This window comes from Pteropus medius, unplaced genomic scaffold (assembly GCF_902729225.1).
Source record: "Pteropus medius unplaced genomic scaffold, Ma_sr-lr_union100, whole genome shotgun sequence".
Taxonomy (NCBI): Eukaryota; Metazoa; Chordata; class Mammalia; order Chiroptera; family Pteropodidae; genus Pteropus; species Pteropus medius.
The window spans coordinates 7,147,944-7,175,620 of NW_024347788.1; the positions used below are offsets into that span (position 1 = coordinate 7,147,944).

At 37.8% G+C, this 27,677-nt stretch overlaps 1 protein-coding gene across 6 annotated transcripts in view; it reads right to left on the reverse strand.

The window, feature by feature from the left end:
* VWA8 (von Willebrand factor A domain containing 8) overlaps positions 1 to 27,677 on the reverse strand; it is a 265,675-nt gene that overhangs the window by 100,537 nt on the left and 137,461 nt on the right. For all 6 annotated transcript variants that reach the window (XM_039877207.1, XM_039877209.1, XM_039877206.1 and 3 more), the window contains exons 23-29: positions 26,473 to 26,608; positions 24,520 to 24,639; positions 23,247 to 23,452; positions 21,836 to 21,987; positions 7,642 to 7,750; positions 6,092 to 6,230; positions 3,175 to 3,374 (exon numbers count right to left, since the gene is read on the reverse strand). In XM_039877207.1, the coding sequence (XP_039733141.1) occupies positions 3,175 to 3,374; positions 6,092 to 6,230; positions 7,642 to 7,750; positions 21,836 to 21,987; positions 23,247 to 23,452; positions 24,520 to 24,639; positions 26,473 to 26,608 (1,062 nt within the window). The remainder of the gene's footprint in view (positions 1 to 3,174; positions 3,375 to 6,091; positions 6,231 to 7,641; positions 7,751 to 21,835; positions 21,988 to 23,246; positions 23,453 to 24,519; positions 24,640 to 26,472; positions 26,609 to 27,677) is intronic.

Below are 27,677 nucleotides of genomic sequence, written 5' to 3' on the forward strand. Positions count from 1 at the left end.
AAGGCAGTAATTTTTGTAAAAGTTCCATTTACTTTTATGAAATTGCCCTTAAAGAATGTTTTGTTGAAAACTCTTTTATGTTGTATACAATTAAATTAAAAATAAATAAGTATAATTAAATTAATTCTTTTCGCAAATCCAGGTTCAATTCAGAAAATACATGACATAAAGATGAGTTAGTAAGAAAATATCAAGGACCTCGAGAACCTAGCTAGTAATAAAACAAGAGATTTCTCCAGCACGGTTAGTTGTGGTTATGCAAATGAAGTAATAATCTCTTAGTAATTAGGTGTAGTTTTTTTTAAGAAGAGACAATTTAAAATAAACCTTAGACATTAAAAGAAATGAACAGAAACACACGAGATAAGACTTTAAAATTGAGAAAGCCAGAAAAGATGATATATTTTAAAGGGATGCAAAGAGTTGGCTTTTTAAGTTTAAGTTTAAAGACCTTTAACAGGTTTGCAGAAATGCATCAGCAAGTTGTTTGTCAGGCCTCTCCGTTAGGCAATTTCTTTTCTTTCTGGTTTTTGTTTTAAATTGGGACTTCTCTAGCTGTCCTAAACCTTACAAACTTTTCATTTTAAGAACTTTCTTTGGAGAAAATTAAGTCATAAAGCATCCAAAGAATGAACGTACTTTGCAAAATCAGGAAACAGAATATGAAATGTTCATTCGTTTCTCTCATAATATTTACTGAGCAGCTGATATTTAAAGCACAAAGGAGAATATAATGATGACTTAACTGTGGCCCTCGTCCTCGATTATGTAATTTGGTTAGAGAGAAATAAAAAGAAATGTAAAAAGCTTAATGATTCATTTGCAAATCAGGAACTGCAAATTTATTTTACTGGGTAATTTTATTGAACTGCTCAAGAGTTAAAGTGATATTCATATCACATAGTTTCCTTCATTCTAGATACTCAATCTTGGCCAGATTAAAAAATTCTACTCAGCATACTGAAAAAGCTTAAGTTTTTCCACAAACACACCCTTAGAATCCATTAGTCTATATAATATACAACTGTCCATTAAGACTGTGTTAGAAATATTCTTTTTAAAACTAACATTTCATACAAAAAGTGTTATTCCTGGCGTTTGAAAGTTTGAAAATGATAGTGATGCCTTATTTATAGTCTCCAGTCTAGATTAAATTTGTTTTTTAAAGGAGATTCTCTTTCTTATATAAATATGTAGGACATTAATACGAATTCTTAGCTCTGAAGCAATCTGAGATAATGTTAACTTTTCTAAGCAAAAAGAAAGTCCTAAAAACAATGTTTGATCCCCAAATATGATTAGCAAAAGAATAAGCAGATGATTAAACAGATACGATTAAGCAGAAAAATAAGTTAGTACAGTTTTGCATTTTTCTTCCTTTTTAGGGTCTAATGCTTATATACGCATAACTTGGTCTAAGGGGCCAAAACTGTATCTTCCTAAGTGACAGAAAACATATATTTCCAGCCATTGCTGTATTTAGAATTAGTTTTAGAAGCAATTGGCAACATGAAAGAGTTCTGCTGTTCCATCCTTTTAGAAGTTAATGGTTTCCTTCTGTAAATGACTAATGATATATTCTGTCTGAGTTTAAAAATAGAATTTTGCGTCACACATGAGCACATGGAGCTGTGGCTTTGGCTTCCTTTAACGGGGGCAGGGAGGAGAAGCAAATGAGCAATTTTATTATGTTTGTATTTGACTGGGAGAAAAGTAACCTCTGGATGACCTCAATGTCCCAAAGTCTGCAATTCTAAACTTTGTACAGATGTAATAAATAATCTCATGGTGGGGTCGGTGGGGTGGGGGGGAGGTTGCTGTATTTTTAGGGATGGCAAAATTCCCCTTTCCTCACTTAAGATTTTTTTTTAGCCAGGACTTTTTGAACAACTTCTTAAGCTAAGCGGGGAAACGCACCCATGGCAAAGCTTCCTTTTTAAAAGACAAGGGATAGATGAATTAATGGGAGGACTTCTCTGCAATATTTCAGCTCTGTTTTCAGTTAGGGCAGAATGGGGAAGAAGGAACTGATGGCAGTGCGCTCATTTTTTTTTATTGCATGAGAATTATTTATCATTTGTTAAATTTTACCACCGCATGATGTTTATTTGGACTTAAAAGAGGCCTTCCGTCCTAACAGGGCCATAATAGAAGACAGACAGCTAAGAGTCTCTCTGTGGGGAAAAAGGACGCGGTTCAGACGACAGTATTGGCAGTATTCAGATAGACTGCGCCTTCAGGGTGCTGAGGTGGCTTACTGGAAAACTGGCAGATCAGTCAGGTGACGGACGAGACTGCCAGGAGGCAAAGCCCTAGTCATGGAAGAGATGCACGTCTTCACAGCGAAGAACATACCTTCCTTCGAGAAAGTCATTGTAAGTGAATAGAGTATTAATCAGCAATGGTACCGAGTAACTGAGAACATGGAATACTTGGTGAGAGCCTAAAAATCTTTTAAAGAATCGGTATGTGTAAATCTGACAGTTCATCTGACGGCTGAAAATGTGGCAGGACTATTTGAATACTCCAAATTTAGATTTTTTATCCAAATTTAATTGACTTAAAAATCACCAAGATATCATGTTCTCTTTAGGACAGACTCTTCTGACTATAGAATTCTATTCGACAGCATCGAGATTTTGTTGGAAATCTATAGAGTAAAACCCTTATTCCAGTGTGCTGGAAACTTCTATAAGCGATATCTGGATATTCGTCACTCTGCTTCTAGGAGAAGGTGAAAATGAAAGAAACATCTGAAAATCGGAAAATAATTTTAACTCAGAATTTATGATAATTATTAAGGCAAGGCCTCGTCACTGAACTGGGTATATGTATTTGCTAGTTTACTTGTTTGTTGTCTATCTTTTCAAAGAAAAAGGAGGTTTCACGACAGAGACTTTTCCAGCCCCAAATGTCCGCAGTACCGAGGTAGAGAAAGCCTGACTTAGTGCTTCTGGACTCACAGGTCATGCTGAGGTCTCTGCGGAGCGGGAGACATCAGCCCGTCTTCTTCCAGTACTTACCACAGACAACCCCGGGCGCTCTCTCCAGCCCCCTCCCCGACTGTTAGGAGAACAGGGATTTTCAGTTAGAGGCTGCGAATCATTCCTGCCTTTTCCTTCACACGCTACCCTGGGCACAATCCTCCGTGTGACTGGCCTGGGGTGTGTTTACCTGCTGTTCATGGAGAATCACTTGGCCCTTGAGGGGACTTCCCAGGGGTGCCACTGTCAAAAATGGGTGCCAAACTCCTCTGGCCGTTCTTGGTAAGATGTCAGAAAGGTCCACGACGTAGCCACTTTTCCCAGCCGTGTCCATAAAGTGTAAGGAAACAGGATTGCACGTAGCTATGTAGAGGGTATTTTCTTCATTTTCTGAAATGACAGAAAGGAGTTCATTTTGTCATCTGCAACAGATTTTCTGACTGGTCAAGAGATCCACTGAAAACTGAGTCGCACAGTTGGAACTCGGCAGCCGATGTGTGGATGGATCGATTAGGCTGAAAACGACCATGACAAACAACTGAGTTCCTGCTCCAAACGCAGATGGGGCCACAGCTATTTTTCCCCCACAATTCCACGACATCTCATAGGGACACCATTATCTATTTAACACTTCTCGGCACAGGAAGTTCTTCCTTGTGTGAAACCTCACTTTGTACTTTAATAAAGGTCTGTTTTCTCTTGTTTCGTTGCTGGTTCAGATGGACAAAAGCTGGTCAACAACTTCCATCTGCTAATCTCCTGTTTTCTGGAAAGTTACTAGATCTTTAAGCTTTCTTGTTATAAATAATTCTATTTTTAATTCTTAGTTCATGGATCTTAGTTTCCAAACTTTTATCTTTTGAGTATTTCTTATTATAAAATCTCTGTTTCTTCTCATCATACACACAAATACACCAATTTGTAACTATGTACGGTCACAAATGTTAACTAGATTTATCGCGGTGATCACTTCATAATATACACAAATATGGACTCATTATGTTGTACACCCGAACGTCATATGTTATATGTCAATTATACCTCAATAAAAAAATTCGATCTGTTTTGTCCAACTGAAGACTTGACTAGGTCCATTTTCTGAATTGTCTCACTGCTTCGTCAACTTTCAAGTGCATGTGAATCACTAAGTATCTAATGAAAAGGTAGATTCTGATTCAGCTGGTCTGGGTGGGATTTCAGATTCGGCCTGTCCAACCAGCTTCCACATAATGCCGGTGCTGTCGCTTTGACGGCCTCCCTTTGAACAGTCGGGCTCTGGGCCGTGTTTTCCATAATTGATATCTGTGAGCGCTTTAAGGCAAGGTATTAGCTGCTTCTGTACAACAAATGCCATCAGCATCGCTCCTCATCCAGGTATCTATGTGGACAGTGATCATATTTTCTGAACCCCAAATTAAGACACAAGATATGATAATGAGATATTGATATCTGTGACTATCCTGGAAAATATGGAACATACGTGTGTGTGTACATATAGTGTGTGTGTGTGTGCGCGTGTGCGTACGCATGCCAAGTCTACAAATAAAGACCAAATATTACATGTAAAGGTATAGGAAACGTAAATAAATAAGCTAACGCTGATAAGAAACACAAGTCAATGGAAGGGCAGAAGAAGCTGGTGTTTAGAAGACTGTGTGTATGTGTGTTATAGTTCCAAATATCAGACAGAATCACATAATTTATCATTTAAGAATCTTTTTAATGCTTCTCCTATCAGCACAAATCAGTCCAATTTAGCATTTATTGAGCACCTTTGTGCATAATACAGGGCACCAGGGAATATAGTAAAAGTATTAACAGAAATGTACTTAATAAACTTATTAATTGTTCTCTCTTATTGCAGAAATAAAGCGCTGTTTGGTCTTTGGCTCTCTCTGTCTCCCTCTGTATATGTGTGTGTGTATCTATCTATCTATCTATCTATCTATCTATCTATCTATCTATCCATCCATCCTATCAATCATCTATCTATCTCTGTGTGTCTATGTATATCTCATTCTAATCCAAGAAAATGCTCTTCTTCTCTTACAAATACAGAATAGGTAAAAAACAAAGAAACAAATAACAAAAAACCTAGTTTGCAAGTATGAACGGTACTGAAGAGGGTCAAACGACATGAGGGGCAGCGACAGAGCTTCCCCTTCAGGGGCCAGAGCTGAGTGACTGGCAGTACCTGGACTGCCGTGCCCAGGGCTGTGGGGTGAGGAGCCCTGCGTCTGATTAGTGACACCTGCCACAGGCCATGGTCGCAGCACACTTATTTCCAGTGCCTAAATGTGAAACAAGGGCCAAAGTTCAAACTACATCCATAAAATCCATACATACTCTCTACTCGTGAGTGTAAAATATCTTAAGGGCACCCATCTGTTACAAAGAACCGTATATTTTTAAAACACATATTTTTATTTGACACAGATGATTTTAGGGATAAGCTATATCTATAGGACTCATAGGAACAAAACTTGCTTCTGAATTTTTGCCTACACGATCCCCAGCTTAGTCCAGTTAGAGACTCTCTATCTTCCTGTTGCCTTCACCTCTGTTTATATTACCTTAGTAATTGCCACTAATTGAGAAACTTCTGCCAGAAGGTACCGGGGCACACTGCATGAATCAGTAGGTAAGGGCAACGGTCTAGAAATACGGATGCCAAAAGTTCACATCCTTTCCTTGTCATTCTTTACGACGAGAAGTTTAATGACTGCAAATCACTGTAGCCCTGCTTTCATGGTTCATGCAATCGCCCAGCAGGAATCCCAGCCAAAATACCCAAGGTTTCTCTTTTTTCTTTTCCGCTTCTATTTTTAGCACATGCTTGAGTGTGTTTAACTTTGTGCTACAATCGCAATGAAAAACAGACATGGGCATACAAACTTGGCGGTGCTTATGTGGGTTCTGCAACACTGTTTTGTTAGATCGTTACAGGAAGTTAGTTCTAAATTACATATAATTGCTATCCACTCCAAGAATGACACAATTATCGAGTCTGTCATAGATTTCTGATGTCTAGAGATTATTTTAATCCCAATTAAAAAAAAAAAAAAGTCAGTTTAGGAAAGAAAAATCAAAAGGATAAACTGACATACCATGTGATGTAGCGATGTCACAGATTATGTTGATTTCATCCAGTGGCAATCTCCAGGAGGCACATTCTTCAGTAAAGGTTTGAGATCTCCCTTCATGTCTTTCTATTGGATACTCCTGTATGTTCATAAGTGCTGGACCCTATAATAAAGTAGTTATCCAAGTTAAGAAATTTGGGTACTTACCAAAATGTAGAAAAGCTAAAGAGCTTCCAAAATATAGAATTTAAATTCAAATATTCAATATCTCGAAGTATCTCTTTTCTTTTTATTGACTAGAGTGGTCTTATAACAATAATACCATCTACTAGCATTTATAAATGCTTCCATATGCGCTATCTTATTTAATTTCTCACTTAATGTTCTTTTTACTCATAAAATATACCAGATGCAAAATCTCATAGGATTTCTTATTGCTTCATTTCTTCCTCAGCTAAGAGCAACTTTTGAATTCCCAAGTATTGGGACCCAGAGCTGTCCAAACCAGGAGAAAAATTTGTAAATTAATGAATCAGGGCCGTAGTAAAGAATGATTATTGTATCATTATATAGAATGTAATGGCTAAACCTAGGTCTTGGAAAGATAATGTAAAAAAATGACAAATTGAAATTAAAAACAACTACTAGTAGTAGATTACCACTATTGTTAATTGTCAAAGGTAGAGTGTTTCGCATAAGGTAAAAATTATTCACTAGAAACATAGGCAGAGGAAGTAATTTAATAATGTTACTGATATTAGTGCTGAGTGCTTAGATATGACACCCTGGAAAGACTATGTAGAGGCATTTAACATTTCAATAACTTATATGCTTTATAGTCCTTAATTAATCAAAAACGTTTGGGTTAGATATTGATGATTGTGGCCCCCATGGTCCTTTTCTGCCTAATGTGCATCTCAGGAGCTGGAAGACTAACAACTACGTTTCTCATGCTCCCTCGAGCAGGGGTTCTGGATGTTCTTTAGGTTCTGCCAATCAAATGCACTTGCATGAGATCCGGAAGGCAGAGAGGGGTAGTGGCCATCTTCCCGCAGCTACCGTCACCAGGGAGCCTCTGACTGACATGTGCGGTCAGATTCCATACTCTCCTGCCGGCACTGAAGAACTATGGGCCACCAGTCAGCTCCGGCTCGCTGCCTGCTTCTGAAATAACATTTTACTGGCAAACAGACACACTCGTTTGTTACTGTATCGTCTAAGGCTGCTTTGGTGCCACCATGGCAGAGTCGAGTAGTTGCAACTAGTGATGGATATTCCTTTCCTTTGCCTTTTTAAATGAAGACAAATATCATGGAGTAACTGTCCTAGGATAACACACAAGATATCTGATTCTCCTGAAATACACGTTAGTTCTTAGTAATTCTACTGGTGATTAGCAATTACCTACGTCGAGTTCCTCAGAGGGCAGACTGCCTTGAGAGTGAGAGCAGAAGCTAAATCTATTCTAAGACAACATCAGAACAAGTCATTTCTGGGATTGAATGGATTTTCGCCAGTGAAAATGGAAAAATCTGTAACGTTCAATATTTTAATGAAGAAGTAATAAGATCCACCTTTATGTCTATATGATGAGTTTCTGCTGGACACAGCAGCTTTTGCGTTCCATTTCTTGACTGACCGATTGTCCAGTGGCCCATGAATGTCTGCTCTGGCAGGGGCAACCTGTTGAGGATGAGGCGAAAGGTAAACGCTTCTTGTTGGCGAGTCACAGGAAAAACATAAAGAGCCATCTTTTATCGACCACACAAATAAATTTGAAGAATGCTTTACTCTGAAGCTTTTTTCACTTTATTAAAAGACAGTCTATAAAGCCATCTTAGAATGTACTTTAAGAAGAAAGGGCTCCACATTTCTGAAACACAGAAGGTAAAGTCCTATTCCGTTTTTACCTCAATGACAACTATCATTAAGGTTTACGTTTTTTTTCCCTTAAGTTGGTAAAATGCTTAGTAATTTAACATCGAAATTCCTAGTAGAGTATAGGAAAGACTTAGGGGAAAAAATGGTGCAATCCAACGATTTTCTCATAATATTCTTTTACATTTGGAATCCAATAACGAAGAGTACATGGCAGTACCAGCTGCACGTTTGTAAGTTGTAGGAGGCGAATTTCATAGACTATTTCAGCACCTTAATTTTTTCACTTCGAATCGAAATGCAATATATATACAGAAATGTTCACACAAATGGGCCACTGAGTCCTAAACACACCAGGACCCCAAAGCAGAACCTAAAGAAACAGCATCATCCGCACCCAGAAACTCCCTCAAGACCACTTTGTCATTTATACCCACCAAGGGAGCTCCTTTCCTGATTTCTAATGGAATTATTCTGTGTATAGATTCATTTTATTTAAAATGACTTTTAAATACAGTGACTTGCCAAAACGTGTGTGGCGAAGCTAAGTACAAAACCAAGAAAGGCTTCACTTTTTAATCGCACTATCTTTTCTATGAATCTTTAAAAAGGAGCCATTTGACATTTAATTTATTATAAAGTTCTTACTCCATGATAAATTAAGGCAAAAAAAATGATTCAGAGTTCTTTGAAAATAGTGAACATGTGGCTATAAATTGAAATGCATGCTTAGAATGAGTCTGATTATTAAAAGAGCACATATTTATATTTAGAAATCATTTTATTTTCAGTAAGAGTAGTCTTACACAATATTTCCATTTGCTTAATAAAACCATGTAAGGCTCTCACTTTTTTTTTTTTTTGCATAAAATAACAGAATCAAGCATTCTCGTAGAATGTGTTTTTTGGCCTTTTGAAATATTAATGTTTAACGAGAAAGGAAAGAAATTTAAAAAATTATATTAAAGTTCTTTTCAGTCATTTGATATAAATCTCTCAAAAGGAAGCAGGTACTTTTGGATCTGTCATCTAAAATACATTTCAGTACATGGACAATTACTCTGATTGGTCACCCACTTCAGTACAATTACTCTGATTGGTCACCCACTTCAGTACAATTACTCTGATTGGTCACCCACTTACTTCCACGTTTTGACTGAACATGAGGCGGGAGGGCACCGAGTCAGGGCATTTACTATTGTGTTCTCTCTTTTACACGAAGTAAAGACACGCTTCTGCGTCAAAAGGGTAAATCTTCAAAACACCTCATAGACTAGGATCTCTCTCTCCTTGTTTAGGGAATGTGCTGCATTCTCCACTTGCTTTCAGCAGCTCGGCGAAGGAGGATTAGGTCTCAAATATCCAAGGGAAAAAATTAAGGAAGGAGACACACCTAGTTTCCCTCTAGCAGAGAAGACATAATAGAATGCAGGAGACCTGGGTTCTAATTCCGGTTCTTTTATTAAGTAGCTATGCGGACTTAGCAGGGGAAAGTCGGCTAATTCCTCTGCGTATTAATAGCTTCCTTTGTGAAATCAACAGGAAAATCTGCAAAGTTCCTACAGCTTGGGTTCTAAGGATCACCGAAGTGAGTGGGGCGGGGCGGGGTGTCAGTAGTCGAGTCAAGAGTCTTGTATTCATTACCTTGGTGCTCTGGAGTGAAAATAAAATAATCAGAATGAAAATCTCTGCATCTACCAATGGAATTGGTGCCCTGAGGGACGGGTATAAAACTTTACTAAAGTTTATAAAAAGCAGCTCTAAATACACCCGATTCTTTGAAGACGACAGAAACAGTTACACAGCTTGAAATTTAACTGTATTTCTTAATGTTTCTTAATGGATGGAGAATCGCTTAATAAAAAACGATTCTCGGTTGATAGGTAGATATGTAGCCTAAAAAAATGAATCTAACGTATCTTTTAAAAATCATAAAAATATCATACAGATGCTAACCCCCCCGCCCCCCAAAACCTCTTCATCCATTTGAGAAAAAAGTAACTTTACCCCACATCTAGTTTTTACGGACAGTTCCAGGGATAGTCATGAAATCTGGTTTGAACTTGCCAACTCATTCTAAATAATAGTCATGGCAAGTACAGGCTTCCTGGTTCTATCTGAAAACAGCGCTAGCTGGTTGGCAGAGCACCGGAAGCACCTCCAGGTCCCCAGTTTAGAATCTGTTTCAGTGCCACATAACCAGATAGTATGTATGGATGGGCAGTCACAGCTACGACTGGAAGGTATATATGCAGAATGCAGTGTCAAACTGACTCCATCCAGCTCCTTGGTGACATGAAGTACTGTTTCTAGGCACTCCCTGTGTCCTCCCAGCTGGCCGGCTAAAATAAACCAAAGCCCCTCATTTATTTTCCACCACTAAGCCCTCCCGATAAGCCGTGGAAAAATCTGACGGTTACCAACTCTCTCCCCTTCAATAAGTCTGTAGGCGGGGAAAAGGGGAGTATTAAAACTAGACGCATGAGCAAGTTTTGAATTTGAAGCATAATCAGCATTAATTTGGGGCAACTCTAAACTAATAACCAGTTGAAGACTGGTTATTATGTTCCATTATTAAAATATGTCATCCAGCTCTGACCAGAATGAAGTTATAATACGTGATTTGATGGAAACAATGGCATTTTCCATAGTTTTAAGATTCTGTCACTTGTTTTTTTAGAGTCCTAGCAGGAATGATGTCTGGATTTAATTTTAAGGGGGAGGAGGATAAATTTAAGGCCTATAAATAGCACTACTTTTTATCTTCAATGTCATTCATGAATTTAATATGTTTTTTTAAAACAATGAAGTATTTCAATTCATGTGTTGTGATGTTTCTTAATCACTTTTGGAAGTATTCGCAAAGATCTGGAAGTAAAAGTTTTAACTAAAAGAAAGGTGAATATCAAAATTATGAGTCAGGGCAAATTACAGCACTTGAGCCAGCTTCAGAACGGAAAAAAATAATGTTTTTTTTTCCCCGCCTAAACATGCATACGATTCTTAACACGATGCATATGGACACTGAAGTCAAGTAATAAAGTCTGAATGACACGCAGGAGGTTTGTTTAAGATTGTTTCCATAAAGAGGTGAGCTGGGGTTTTAAAGAGCATGTTCTGGCAAATTTCTGCCTTCTCTGAACGTTTGCCAGTACTATTTCTGGAGTATGAAAGAAACACATGAAAAAGATTTGGATCTTTCTAGGGGCATTATGTAATTGAAAGTTGTTGACAGACCTATTATCAACAATTCCCAAAACATTTCCTTACCACAAGAACTACTAATTTTCATGGGAATAATGGAACTCTTCGGGGTGGTTTCCCCGACTCTGAAAAATTCAGCAATTACTACCAACTTTGAGAAGAAAACGAGCAACTCTATTTTATCAGGCCTCACTCATTCCTAATATTTTAAATCTAACTTCTGGTACAAATCAAGCTGGACCGTCCAACTGAGTTTACTGGGGGCTGCATAGAATAACCTGCACAGGTATTTCCACCTGCGGCTCTTACCCATTCCTCTTGCACACCCGACAATTTATGACTTAGCTTCTTCGATCTAATGCTACTTGCTGTTACATGCTACGTGTAGCATGCTACACGCTGTTACATGCTACACACTTCCACAAGGCCATTCCCTCTGCCTAGAATTCCTTTCTGCTACTGCCCCTTTGATGAAACCCTTCTCATACTTAAGGCCCAATTCAAATGTCACTTCCCCTTGCATTCCCTCACCCATATTTCTTTCTGGGCAGAATGAATCTCTTGCTCTTCTGCGTTTCCATGAAAATTTGCTCTCTTAGGATAGAGTTCTATAGAATTTACGGTTTTCTTAAATTTAAGACCCGATAGAGAATAACAGTTTTAGAGAGTAAAGTTATAAAAAAATGAATCTATGAAATTCCTCATCAATATTTTTATTTAAAGTGAAATTTAAAACTCAGTAGACTAAATAGAGAAAATAGAAAAGCCCCTTTAAACACTTTAAACTTGAAATAATGGATACTACTGTGCTCCTTTGTCACTGGACACTTCTGACCTTCCTCTCCCTACAGTCTCACACGTGGCCGGTGAAAAATTAATTTTGCTGTAAATGACATGCGCAGAATGAAGATGTGTATGAGGGTTTCCTTTCTGTGCCCGGCTCTGCATTCACACATTATGCTTTCGCTTTATAACTCAGACTTGTGCACCTCTGCCACCTAGGTCCTGCTGAGGTCACAGAAGTGAAGAGTACTTTGGACGCACGAGATAGAAATGATCTGCGGACACTTGCTACTCTTGGCCGACACTTCTCAAAAATCGGGAATACCGCTCCCCGGTACCCAGAATGACACCACGGCCTTAGAGCTGCCGGCGGGCGTCAGTCCTGCCAGAGCAGATGTTGGTGGCTTGCCCCACACGTCTCCGCCTGCCCACAGAAGCTGCCAGACTACAGTCCTGGGGCCTGCGTTTGCTTTCCCTCATCTTTAAGTTTCATTGCAAAAATTTCTCTTTTGCTGCCATCTGCTTTACCAGCCACATCTAAGTATTTTTCAATCTTAAGTTCTTTCCTTTTCTAATTACCCACATCAAAAATGACTGGGATTAAAATTCTTCCAGTTGGAAATTTCCCCTGAAAAAACCAAAAGTGAAAACCTCTGTATTTCCTACAAGAAGGACGCAGAGGATGAGATAACCCTACTGTACGTGTAGCTTTGAATACAGCATTAATGTAACGAGGTTGAGCGTTTACAGGCTGTGCCAACTAGATCGTTAATTCACCGAGAGCACGGCTTAAATCTCACTCATTTGAATCTCTGGCGTCCAGAATCCATCGATCCTGCCACTAAACCTCACTCTCGTCCCTCTTTTTCGTTCCTACTGCTCCGACGTGGGCCCCCGCTCACCGCCTGGATTACTGCGGCTGCGCCAACAGGTCCTCCCGCCTTCGGTTTCGCTGCCTTTCAGCGTATCATCTTTAGAAAACAGAAAGGGGTCTTTCTAAAGTATGAATCTGACCATGCTCCTCTCTGGCTTAAAATGTTCCTACGATTCCCTGGATTCCTCTTTCAAAGGTTCAGCTTGGTTATGCTCCCTGACGCTCCCCCAGGGCAGAAGGTAGCACCGATCCTGTATCTTTGCTCTCTGTTGTGTTGTTCAAACATAACACAAGTCATTCTTCATCCGAGTGCTTCCCCAATCAACTGTGACCCCCTCGAGGGTAGGTGCTGAGCCCTCTTTGCCTTTATATTTCTGACTCCCTACCTCGTGTTTACCACAGAAGGGCTCAATCATGTTTGTTAGATGAGTGACTGCTGGTTATGCCAGAACTGCCAACATCTTTACCTGTTTGTTCCTCATCTCAATGGCAAGTTGCAAAACACCATGGCGGGTCTACCCCATTGCATCCTCGCCACGTGACTCTCGACAAATGATGCAGTCTACTGCGCAGGAGTATTTGGATGAGTTAGCTATCTATTGGTGGGGATCGGAGATGTGCATCCAGACAGCTGACAGGCTTTTATAAAATATCACAGATGTTTAAGGGATCAAGGTTAATTCTGTGAGACTGCTTAAGATTCATAGATCTTGACATTTTCTATGCATATTGGTATATTTTTCTGTAACCCCATTAAAGGAACTGAGAGTAAATGAAATAGCTATGAAGCTACTTCATAATATACCAAAAGAATAAGGAGCAAAGACTATGAAATTACAAAACCCAATGCCACCCTTCTGTTTATAATAGTTTTGAGATGTCATAATATAAATCTTATTTTTGAAAACTAGGAGCTCTTTTATGAAGTAAAAGTAGGTCGCCACACAGAGTGAAACTGCATACCTTCGAACTCCAAGATAAACATGCGGACATATTTGTAAAAAGTAAGACTACAAAAGAAAGTGATAGCAAACAATAGCTTGGAAAATGCAAGCAATAGTAAACTGAACATCATTCCTCTTTTCAAAGATAAACCTAATGAAATTACTCCAAATGAGGCTCTGGTCAGGGGCATTGTTTTTGATGTCTCTGGTACTCTGAAGACCCCAGAGTTCGTCTTGGGCAGAGAGGAAGCAGCTGCCATTGATGTTCCAATTACACGGGATAATTCTTTCGCATAGAAAACCAATTCTAGACAGATGCTCTTTCAAAGATGCGTTCAGTGTAGATGAAACTGTTCTCTGCAAATACGCACACATGACACTATTCTACAGAGAAAGATTAACACGAAACACGATTGTGTGACACACACTGCAACATCGACAGGAAAACAATCTCGGCGACCTTCTCTGAGAATTCTGTTAACATACACTTGTGAGACTGGCTGACAAAGTAATGAATGCTTACCAATATACGGGAGAAGAATGACTACTGACTCAGCTTTTCAATTGAATAAGAGACAGTGAATCACAGAATCTAGGAGTTGGAAGAACGTTAGACTATTTGATGCAGTGTTCCAAGTTTGAATGCCCTGAGCATTCATGCTCAGGGCATTCAAACTCCCCGACGCGGTTTGTCCAGATCTGTCTGAACCCAGTCTGTGGAATGGACACCCTTCTTCTCCCTCAGCTAATCCATTTCATCTTTGAACACAGGAGCCCTTGGCCCCAGGTTGGAGGCCAACTCTCTGTAGGTTGTAATGACTTAGAAGAACTCACAGGTGCACAGTGATTTATTACTTCTCTGCTAAAACTGTATTAATGAGAATGATTTTAAGGATGGCAGTGCTAAGTAAAAGACTCTATGCAGAATAAGCTTAAGAAAGAAAACTGTTCTATTCATTTTGAAGAATTTGTCAACGTCACCGAATTTGATTTTTCAAAAAGCAAATAAATCAGTATTGCAAGAGAAAAAACTTAAGAGAATTTGCGTCTTATAAAAAGGATGCTCTTATGTACTTCTGGAAGCAATGACAAATGGCATTCATGTAAAGGAAACAGTGAGCCTAGCCACTTATGTAAAAGTTATACGTATATCCTGCATGGTACAGCGTTCTTTGGAAAAGACAAGAACGCTGGGAAAACCAGAAGGCAGTGGGAAGAGGGGAAGACGAAATATAAGATAGATTGACTCAATAAAAAAAATCCATAGGCACGAGGCGACGGGAGCTGAGCAGGGCGAGGACGGGACACTGGACACCACTCACTCACAGGGTTGCCAGGCCAGGAGTCGGAGTCGACCCAACAGCACATAACACATGTGTCCCAAAACGGTAAGAAATAAAAGTTGAAAAGCAACTCTAAAGTTGCCATTATCTTTAAAATCTTGTAATCCAGTAGTTGAATTTCCCCATCCTGTCATTTATCAGTTATCTAATTTATTTAAAGTCTCCTGAGGCTCATTTCTTCATCTGCAAAACAGGAAACACACACACACACACAATAATATCAATATCATATCATCACACACACACACACACCCACATACATGCATACCTAATAGCTAATAAAACAGGAAAAAAATACTTGCGTAATAGAAAGAACGGAATTGTAGTATAGATGAAGTGAATTAACACTTGTAAAGTGCTTAAGGAACTTAGTAAACACTTGACAAATATTAACTGTTTTTAATTTTGCTGCTTTAAAAATGTGCTGTCTACCCTTCCCTGATCCGTCTACCAGCGCACGAGCCTGCATGGGGCTGATGTGCCATAGAAATGCCTGGTCCGCCTGATTTCTCATTGGCATGGTAACGGTGCCTGCGTTCTTCCCTCGGAACGGGCACTGCGGTGTGGTGTCCACTTGGCTGTGCTGGAGGCAAGGGGCTCACAAAATCGTAATTTCAGAAGAACCTTTACTTAAATTTTTAAATTTTCTTTAAATATGAAAACAAAATGAAGAAATTCCAGTGCCCAGAGAGTCAGAGGACACTTGAAAAATAAAACATAGGTAATAACACATGGGTTAGAATATTAAAATCGAGTGGACAGCAAGCCCTCCTTTCCCTTTCTAGGGCCTCTCAAAGGCGGTTACTATCGGCAGCTACTACTAGGTTTTTAAATTGTTTAAAATGTGAATCTATTAAAAATTGAGTAAAAATATTGGCTCATATTGTCCTAGATCTTGTTGATTCGAAGTTACTTTATTTTGCCTGAAAACTGAAATTCAAAAGCGCTTAAAACAGAGAGAGAACACGAATGTCAACAGGACAGCTGAGGAATAATTAGAAGACTCCACCAGAGCTTCTTCACCAGCTCTGGGACACCTTTAAAGTCTCACATAATGGTCATTTTTAGATGTGCAACAGCATTTTTATATGTCTGAAAAGGATAATGACATTTAAACAAGATGCATAAAGATACAAAGTGTTGATATTATTGTTTTTATTCCTTATGAGAAAACCTTTTATGCTTTATGAATATGTTCATTATGTTTATAATAAATATCTTAGACTTAAAATCTCAAGAAAGAAGAAGAATGGAAAAAAAAAGTAGGCTTGCGTAAGAGCGTCATGCATGTTCAAATCTAATTCATTACAGCTAAATTGCTTTTTTGACAAAGAAGCTTGGGATTGAAGTGTTTTTAAAAGAACCCCTTTTAAGGGACATATCTCTCCTATTAAGAAAAACTCAAAAGAAAAACCCCAAAAACCATTTCTTGGTACATGAAGGAACACACAGAATCACAGGATAAGATCTAGAAGGATTTAACAATGGCTATCTCTAGAAAGTGGACTTATAGGTGTTTTAATTTTCTTTTGTTAATTTATTTTAAAAATAAATGAAACATCATTCTTCTTTTAAGGAACATCATTCATCATAAAGAAATCGTACATGTTAAAACATTTTAATTTCTTCAAATTCTTTTATTCTACTCGATTGACACGAATAAATGACTGGTAGACTATAGTTTGCTGGTGACACATAGCCAATAAATGCTTTGGGGAAAAAATAAACTGGCTTAAGAACAAACTAAGCAGCATTAAAAAAGAAACCAACAATGCTGAAGACAAAGAATTTGTAGTTAAGATAGATGATGATTTAAATGTTTTATTGACACATGTGCCTCCTAGGGAAGACAGGGAGGGAAAAACACATGAAGATAACTTTAGGGGGTAGAGATAATTTCTCTGTAATTTTGACTTACTTAAAAATGACAACAGTCTTTGAGAAGACTGCATAAATTGCTTTTGTGTTCCAAATCAGGAAGAAATGACGGCTAGTATGCTTCGTATATATGGCAGCCAAATTAAGTTTTCTAGAATTTTTTCTAAATGAATTACATTGTGTTTTAATTTCTGATTCTTCATTATGCCAGAGAAAGTGAGTGAGTGAGTAAGTGAGTGAGAGAGAGAGAGAGAGAGAAAGAGAGAGAGAGAGAGAGAGAGAGAAAAGAAAGCTTAATTGGGAATGAAGAGATCTTTAAAATGATCTTTGTATTGTGCCAAAAGTCTATGTTAACCTACCTTTTGACTTATTTTTCATCATGAGACATGGCTAAAATCCCAAAATCTATCATAACACTCTGAAAAATAAGAATTTGTGTATTATACACATATGACATCATGGTCAATGATGTGTTTCAAGTAGATTACCTAAAATCCCAAGGCCATTTTAAATGAAAACTATTGCTAAATTTCAGTATCCAAAGAATCACTATGATATAGAAACTGCCTGCAATCTGCATATCAATCTACATATATGTCCTTAGAATTGGAAATAATATTATGTATATTACAGCCCGGCCCCATTGGCTTTCTAACTTTAAGGAAGTGATGTAATCTCTCTGTGCCTCAAATTCCTCATCTACGAAATAATATATATTATTATTATTTATAATACAGTTTTCTGTGAAGATTATATAAATTCATGTAAAGAGAGTACAAATGTGCTTTGCATACAGTTATCTATGTGTTGATATTACCATTATCATTATTGTTATTAATGAATATATTTAGAGATAGAGTATTTATATACCATTGTAAATTTATGAATGACAATTCTCTTATGTTAACTGTCAGACAGAGCATGGCATACAAATTTAAGATAAGATATTGTATAAGTCACTTAAAAATGGAGGTAGGAAGTACAGGATGTCTTTCTTCCTTTAAAACAAATGTTTCCCCAGCATGTTAGAGTTCATAAATTACTCTGAAACACACTTTTAAATTTGGAAGAATTAATGTGCTAGCGGCATGTTTACTCCCAAATAAAAGAAACTTCAGAAATAAAAGCTCATTTGACAGCGCCATTCAAGATGGCGGAGTAGCTAAATGCTGTTCTTGCCTCCTCATGAGCACATCAAAATTACAGCTAAACTAAAGAACAACCGTCACTGAGAATGGCCTGACGTCTAGCTGAACAGATGTCCTACAGCTAAGGATATAAAGAAAAAGTCACGACGAGACCGGAAAAAAAAAAAAAGCTCATTTGAGGGAAAAACAAGCAAACTTTGCTTTGAAATTTATATCTATGTCTACTATAGCAGGTAATCTATGTGTCTTTGGTTGGGTGCTGGGACCTAACTGTGTGTGTATTTTTTCATGAAATTGACATTGGACACTCAAGAGCTCAGATTATTTTCTTAAGAGTTCAGATTTTATCCCAACTCTTCCTATCTCTGTGTCAAGTTTCTCCCAGTGTGCCTCCTTATTTGGTTGTTTGCCATCTCAGGCATACATATTGTTTCTTTTCCATGTATTAGAAACTTAAAAAGGAGTAATAAGAAACCTCAGGAAGTGCTAGTGGGAAGGGTCTAGGTGGCCGACAGTGACCCCAGAACTAAGATCTGGGAATATACTGGAGCTGAGGAAGAAGAGCCGCATTATGGCACGCCGAAGCAACCAGGAAGACTCGGCCAAACGTATCGGGTTTCGCAAAGGAGTTAAGTCATATTCACCTCCTATTATCACACTGGGACTTTTAAAAACGTCCAGAGACCTATGAGATGGTACCGTCACCGCAAAGTTTAGAACGAAAGGCAAAGGACGGCATCTCTCTCTGGAGAATTATCGCCAATGAGCACCAGTGGGACATCACCAAACAGCCAGAGCATATTGGAACCAAAGCTGAGGAAGCAGGTGCCCTGGGAGACGACCAGACAGCGCCCTGGCAGCGTCTGTGCCCCGCGTGAGAACCTCCCTGTTCTGCCACGTCTGCCGCTTTTTAGTTACATGCAGTGGGTGGCCAACCAGGTTGCCATCCGCCATCTTCAGTGTGACTGTGACCATCTTGCTCTGGACTCAACGTAAGTTTGCTCCCGCCCAGTAAGCAGCACTACGGTTGGATTAGAGAGCAAGAAAAGAACAGGTTCGAGCGAGAATTTTTCATTCGGGGCAAAAGGATATTAATAGCAGCAAGAACACTGTGGCCTTCTTCCTCAGGAACAGAAAGCCAGCGGGGGTCTCCTGCACTGACACGGTCTCCGCAGAGGCGGGCAGGAGCAGCCTCGGACAACTGGCTCAGCAAGAAGCCTAGCGAAGCGAAGGGCTTAGCAAAAGGTCTGGAAAAGTCCAAGCAGATCGCAAGACGGCGGGGGACGACTTTCAAGCTTCAGCGGTCTCTGTGGTTACTATCAGCAGTGTGCTGCTCCAGGGAGAAAAAGAGCGTCAGCATCCCTTCCTCTTTATTAGTTTTCGCTTTTACGGATGAGAGAAGGTTAAGATTATGTTAAAATACAAAGGACATTAGAATAGGAAGGAACCGTATTAATAAGGCCAACCTGATTAACCTTAGGAAGATGACCATCTATTCCGGCCTCACTGGGACAGTCTTATCTTACATCGCTTTTTATACAGGTTATTATTAATAGTGCCCCTTCCATTCTCAAAAACGTCCTCATTAGATAAGTTACACAGGGACGCTATCTATAATAAAATGCTGTCATTTTACCAATACAGTAGCATCTTTTTCTCCAAGTCTGATGCGGGCATACAGGTTGAATACATGACTAACTGCAGAATTCCCAGGCCATTGCTTTGTTCACTTTACCATGCTACCCTCTCAAAGTAAGAGGCCGATAATTCGATAGAAACAGACATACAGAACCTATGGATTTCACTAAAGGGCAATGAAATGATATTACTGTTTTTGAGTTTCCCAAGTCATTGCAATTTACAGAGGAGGAAAAAAACGTTTTCCACGTGCAGACTGTCGTCTGCTACTATCTCCGCCCCAAAGGAAGCATCACACATCCTCCACGTCTGCTCTACGTCTATTTCTAGCCACCTGCAGTGGCTGGGCAACTTGTCGTTTCCGTCCTCATGACCAGGCTCTGTGCGGCTTTGCCTCCACTCAGAAGTAAGTACCAGAGTTGGAATTAACTTGCCATTCAACAATGAACAAGCCACGGCAAGAAATTTTCAGTTTAGAACTGAGGATAGTAATAAGTTGAATCATATTATTTGTCTTCCTTAGACACTTAAATTGCCAACAAATTTCTTTTGATTGATCTTACCAACTTGGTATTTTAATCTTTATTTCAAGTTGTGCAACAGGACAAAAAAAGCTATTTTAAAATCACAAACCTGGTTTCCAAGAAGATAGAACTCTAATAATATAAATTTGTTAATGGTAATAAAAACCGTCTTATTTCCAATTGAAAATAAAGACATAGCTTATAAAAAAGGAAGTTAAAAAAACATGAGCACTAATATAAGTTTGCATAGTAAAGATAATTTCTTGAACTTTCTAATATAGAAGATATGTTGTACCCATTAAATTACCAAACTAGTTCCAAAATGCCCATAAACAGTGCTAATCAATCGGTAAAATAGTATCTTACAGAAAAGTTTATGAATTAGCAACAGACACCAAATTATACTTCTCAAAAAATTTCTAGCTTATTATACTATAAACCAATTTACTGACTATTCTTAACATAACTGTATCTTGTGCCTTTTACCACAAAAGGGAAATATTTGTTTCTCTTTAAGAAATCCTTGAAGAAACTGTTAAAGCTTTAATAATTTAGTTTGATTGGCATCTATTCTGAAAAGCTTTTATAACTTCAAAGAATAAATAAATAAGAATCATGTACAGACTTAGGATATATACGTATGTGTATGTGTATGTACATCGAAACACAATATATATGTAGCTGGACTGATCATTAATTTATATTTAATGATTTTTTTCTAAGGAAGTTAGAGAGTGCCTTCTATATGAGACTCAAGTTAAATTATAATTTAAAAATAATTACTGTCCCTTAAATTTTATGAAAATTGACTATTATTTAGAGCCAAAGTTAGCATTGGAGTCATTATTATAAGTTAGTAAGTTATGCATATTTAAAACTGTTTTCTAATAAATTTGCACAGACATAACTATTAACAAAGTCTGTCAACTATCTTTCTGGTCAACAGCATATTTGTGAGATTCTCTGCTAAGGTCATGTACATAGCCTGTAATTACAAAATAAAGGGTAGGCAACTGGCCCACATGAAACAAACCCACTTATTTTCACTACCTTTTTCATCTGTCGAACTAAAATAAGTAACCCAAAATTTCCTAAGTTAATATGATGATAAATTTAGAAAACTATCATAACAGAAAAATATACGGTGACATAATTAAGAACATCTTAACCAAATGCATGTTATCTCTTTATATCGTTTTCATGATTGTACAATGGTTTTGTACTAGATAAGGAAATAGTAAGAGTCACAGTAACTCCAACAAAAGGACAGAGGCTGTTAAAGAAACAAATATTTCCCTTTATTTGATTACATTACATCTACTCATGGGACAGTCAAAATAATCGAAATTCTCAATTCGCAGGCCTCTAAGCAGTGCTATTCAGCTGAAATCCAGCCAGCAAATAGCAATGTATATTTGAAAAGCTTAACGGTGGAAAGTAATTTCCACACGAACTCAGTTCAGTAGAGTATAATGGTAGGTTCGGAATTATCAGCTCTTACGAATCAGAACAGTAATGCTCAACAGAATTTCAGCAACAGTGGGTTTGCCTTACTCCTTCGCCAGCTGCACGTTCGTCGGCTTTGCTCCGATAGGGATCCCGTATTTGTGTAAAGTGTTAGTCAAAATCTCCCTCAGGTCGTCGTTGTAGGAATCGAAGTCAAACACATTCCTGACCACACGGGAGAGACCCTCCGAGGGAAATTTCTGTGTGGAAAAAAAATTCCTTTCTTAAATATGTGATAAAACTCAGATTCTACAGAGATTTACAAAACCGATAGGACAATAATGATCAAATGAACGTTAGGGAAGATTAACTAGCCTCGTCAGAAAAACCAGACAGGAGGAATCCACTCATTTGTCTCTTTAATGTTTGCTCTTTAATGTTTAATGCAAGATTTTCCTTTTTAGACAAATACTACAATTTTAAGGGGAGCAGTTCCCTCCCCCAAACAGTGAATCGGGGCACAGATCCTGACGTTCACTGACTTTCAACGCTTTCTGAAACCTCCTGCCTTTAAAACGCGTACCAGATCGGCCAAAGCAAAAGGTGCTGTGTAAACAGAGTGTTGACTGCCTACTCGGAAGAATTTAGAGACGTCACAGGTCTATGAACAAATGAAAAAAATGATAATAGAACAAGAAAGGAATGTAAAAGGTACAGAGCGCAGAGAAGTAAGGAGCAGCAGAGAGCAAGTGTTACTAACACCTACGTATACACTAGTCGTGTCCTCTGAGCCCGTCGCAGGTTGCCTCAACCCTTTTTCGGTCCTGGCATCTGAGCTGGACTTATGAGGGTTTCAGAGGCAGAATAAGGCCTTCTACTCTCCTCTCTAGGTTCTCCTTGGGGGACTGGAGATTGGGCTAAGTCAAGAGTCGTTAGGCTGTGACTGTTAAAGACCATTATTTGTGATCAGTAGAATTTACACAGGTTTTCTGTTTTATTTACCGAGGTCGACGGACTACACGTTGTCCATGGCTACAAGGAATTTCACCTCCCGTTCACCTACTCCATCTTATAAAGCCCTTTTGCAGTGTTTACGGGTATGCAATCAATACTGTTCATTCCTAGTCTTTCTATCTCCAAGGTTTTTGTTCTCAAAATGAAAATATTTTTCACTCAGATACCACATGCTTGTTGTATAAAAGTCAAAGAGTAACAGAGTTTCCTGCTGTCTCGTTCTCCTCTCTTTCCCCAGCCCCTAAAAACCTCCAAACCACCACCAAATTTCCTGTCTCCTTGGTTATGACCATGACACAGAACTTCACCCAGGTCGATTCAAAGGCTAAACATCAAATGTCATTGGTCTTCTAGATTTAAAATTTAAATTATGAACACTTCCTATTATATCATCTGAATCAGTATTACATTTATAAAAATTAAAAGACTTGGTATAAATTAAATGGTCTAGAAAAACAAGGTTGATGGCTTCTTTTAGACCTCTGTGCCCAGGTGTGTTTCATACCTGTAGGTGCTTCACTATGTTGACAACTTCTCTGGTAGAATAAGGGTAGTTAATAATCCCCTGGTCAGCTAAACTCCTGAGCTCTCCAAAGGCAGCCACGAGCTTCTGAAGGATGGGCTCAGGCACGTTTGGTCCATATTGCTTCAGCATTTTGAGCTCTGAGTGGGGTTTGGGATTATCGACTGCGTGGCAGCTAAAAATATCACCTATAGGAGAAAAAAACCACATTCAGCTTGCAACCACTCCATTTTAATGCCATAGGAAATAGGGAATGGTCATTTAAAGAGCCACTGGTTGCTCCGAAAGCACTTCTATTTTTAAATGTATAAAAGCCCTTCCAACAATAGGTTGATATAGTGAACAGAGCAAATGACTAGAGCAAAAGAAAAGGAGACTGAGTGATGTGTGGTTTATTCTACATAGATTTAATCTTGTTAAAAAGTTACTTAATACTTGAATATGACCTCGTTGGGAGATACTCAAAGGCAGAGAGCAAATGAGAAGTCCTCCTGGTCTCCCCACCCCACCCGCTTCTCCACGGGCACTCGGGGTCAGCAGGTCAGCGTATTCATTCTCCCATACCTGTATTAGTATTATTTTATTTTATTTTATTATTATTTTTCTTAGGTGAGGCAACCCTTGGTTGACCTCACAGACTGCAAAGACTTTGTCAGTTTACAATCCCTTATTTTTTATTTTTTACGCCTCCAGCACTGTATTAGTATTATTTTAAATGCACACATGCAAACATATGCATTTAAAGGTGATTTATTCCTTCTCCATTTAACTGGAAAATAATCTTCATGTGGTTCTGAGACTGCGTTTTAAACTTTAACAGATGTCGAATATCTTCAGAAATTACATATATCTATGTAATACGCAGGCTTCTTTATGTATACTTAAATAGGAGGAATTATCATCATCAGTCTCTAAACAATTTATATCTTTTGCAGATTGCTAGAATATACTTTAGAAGTTAGTTTTGGAAAAGTAAACCTGCAGACACCATGTCTAAATTAGAATCCAGAAAAAGGAATGCAGAAACACAAAAGATTTCATCTGTAATGTAATGCCGCACACGGTGGCGTTCACTGATAGCTCATTACAGCAATGCTACCAAGTTAGCATTATTATTATCATTTCTTGCTTTTTTTTTTAACTTTTAAAATTAAAAAAAAATTTGTATGGTGACATTGGTTATCGAAATCCAGTATGTTAGTATTATTATTTCTATTGCTATTGTTTTTGTTGTCATTATCATTATTGCTTTTACCTAAAGTACCGAAGAAATCATTGCCTAGGAAAGGGAATCCAGGCCTGTTGGCGAGAACGATCATCCTAAAATCGGGATGAATCACTATAACATTTTCTCTTCCATCGACATGAGCAGAATCTGAAAAACAAAATTTATATTTATTCTTTATTTACAGTAACTTTTAAGAATATCAAGTTATAGCCTTTAACATAATATTATCAGTCGTACTGTTCAATTATTAAAAACTCTGAAATCTGGCTGTAACAACATGGTTGCAGGAAAAAAAAACTTTCTTGAGAAAGTTTGCTTAAGAACAGGATATTGATAAAGCACAAGAACTGGCATTTTATGCACCCTGAAACTTAACCACTTAGAATAAAGGTTTTGAATACCTAGTCAATGCATTAGTGCAATGCTGATTTATTTCCAATCAAGAAATTTACCATAGTTCTTAAAATACGTAATCTCAAGTTGACTGAAGCTTTCCTTGTACAAATGTTTAAGATATTAAAGGAATTGAACACTATCATTAAAAAATGGTTTCTGTGAAGCACCTGCAGTTTTACTTCAGATGAGTCTGTAAGAATCTATACTCGTACTTTTTGATGATACCAAAAATGAATCTTCTGATGTGCCATATATTCATGTACTAAAACAACCAATAGTTTTAATGTTTGCTCTCCATTAATTTTAGCAGTGGCAAATAACAAGGTATGCGGTCACAGGCAAAATTTAATTAATTAATTAAAATAAAAGTGATGATAAAAAATGAAATTTTAAAAAGCAAAGAAAATGAAAAAATTAGTCCTAGAAGTGATGCTTTATGAAACCACGTTCAAAAGAGCTTCAGGGGCTCTTGGGTTTAAAATGTTGATTACAATCAAGCTTGAGTTTAAAAATTATGACGACTCCTTTACTTCTAGACTCTCCTTCAAAAGCATATCAGAAAATGTAGGAGGTCACCAGGAAATAATCACTGTTGAACCACGATTTTGTTTCAGAAATTTTTTCTTGCTTTCCATTTCCCTGTCCTCATCTTGCAGACAGAATTCCAGTCCTGAGAGTCTGAATTATATGTCCAAGAGAGAGTATTCAGGCTAATTCAAATTCTCATTTCCCCCTTAAATTCCCTGTGAAACTGATATGTTAGAGCACTTTTATCAGTGCTGAGGTTCCAGGGCTCAGAAATGGCCACTCTGTCCAAGAAGAATGTGTCTGTGGTGATGCGCTTGAAGATTTTAATGACGTCTCTGTTACATGTTTTCTTCAAATATTGAAGACTTTAGTTATTAGTCTCAATTTGTTTGGTTACCCTGCTATTGGCTATGTATTTTCGATGGTTAGTCATAGATTTTGAAGTCTTTTCATGACACAAACAATTTGAGATCAGAAATTAGAAAATGTTCTCACATTGCATTAGACAAACTTAATTTTTCTTTGCAGGTTAAACAGACTGATGAGATCCATCTACCTACATTTTCCCTAATGACAACAAGATGTGTGTTACACACACATCTACACGCACACACACACACACATAAAATAAATACATGTATAAAATAAAATGCCCAGCTAAGAACATTTATTTTAATTTTGCAATAGAAACATGCTAGAGCTTTAAAAAATTTTAGATAACGATGAAAGAAAATCAATTGCACACAAATAATTGAGAGATGAGTATAATAAAAATTATGTGTTGGTATTCTCAGAGAAAAAGATATGAAGCTGATTTGTCCTAAAATGACTCTTAAAATTTTCAAAGATACTCTCAGGCTACAAAAAAAAAGAAACTGACAAAGCTAGATTCAAACATATTGATTTTTATAAATGACTGTCACTGAGGACAACCTGAGGTATCTTAAATTTACACTTGTTGCTTGTAGATAAGTAGCCAACACAGGGTGTGACTTCATATCAGAGATGTAAAAATTGCAAATCTTGAAAGAAAAGTTGTTTTTTTTTCATACTCACTTGCAAGAATGCGTCTTCCATCTGCTAGAATCATTTCTCCATTTTCTACTAGAGTTTTTAAAATACAGGTGACATTTGTTGGGGCCTTGTCTGCCTCATCTATCACCAGAACATGACCCAACTTTACTGCTTTTACCTTTGAAGACAGAACATTTATCATAAACAAAAAATGAAAGCAAACATTTAAAAAATTTCATTATTCATCCCTTTGGATTTATAATAGCTGGTTATATTTAAGTTATGGATAGACCTGCCACAAAAAAAAGTCTGTAGCAGAGCTGGGAACAATTACGGATCTCCGCCAAAAGCTTCACAGTTACGAAACTGATAACTTTGTAGTAATCACTTTATTTCCTATGTTGGTGATATCCACATGTTACACACCAAAGTAGGGGAAATTTAAAACAAGTATAACAAATAGAGAAATTAAAGTCCCACGGGGATTAACTAAGTCATCCGTCATGATAAACAGTGGATTTTAGAACATTCCATTTGTTATGGCTCTAAAAAGTGTACGATTTTTAGCAGACCAGAATGGATGGCGAAGAGGTGAGTATTCAGGACAAAGGGAATCAATGGTCAAACTCAAGACATCCTGGAGCCTATTGAGAGAAAGAGTGAACACGAATAGTCTACTTTGGCTGAAGCAGAGGTTAAAGCAAAGAAATAGAGACTAGGGACAATAGTCTGAAAGGGACAATCCAGGGATCTACTACTAAAAATTTGATTGCCAGACCAAAAAAAAAAGTACTTTTCCTCATTAAGTAACGGGATATAACTAAAGATTTATGAGTTCAGACATGATAAGAATGGAGCTTGGAGCTGCATTAAGACATTTCATCTGGCAGAAATATGTAGAATCAATTAAAAGGGGATTACCATAATAATTTGGTAAAAAAAAAGGGGGGGAGGTCTAGGGACTTGATTTGAGGGGAGAAGACATAGGGAAAATGGAAACAAAAAGCATTAGATTGATCTGACGGGTTTTCAGAGGTATAACCTCCAGTCCTGGCGACCGAGTGGATGAGAAGGGGGGAAGGGAAAATAAGAAAAAGTCCTAGGTCGTACGTGACTGAGACAATGGCATCGTTATGAAAAGAAAGATAAAAGCTAGGAAAAAAAGTCTTTAGAACACTTTCAGAGAGTGGGTAGAAAGAGATACTCAATGAAAACCCAAAGATGATTATTTTTTAAATAGTAAGGAA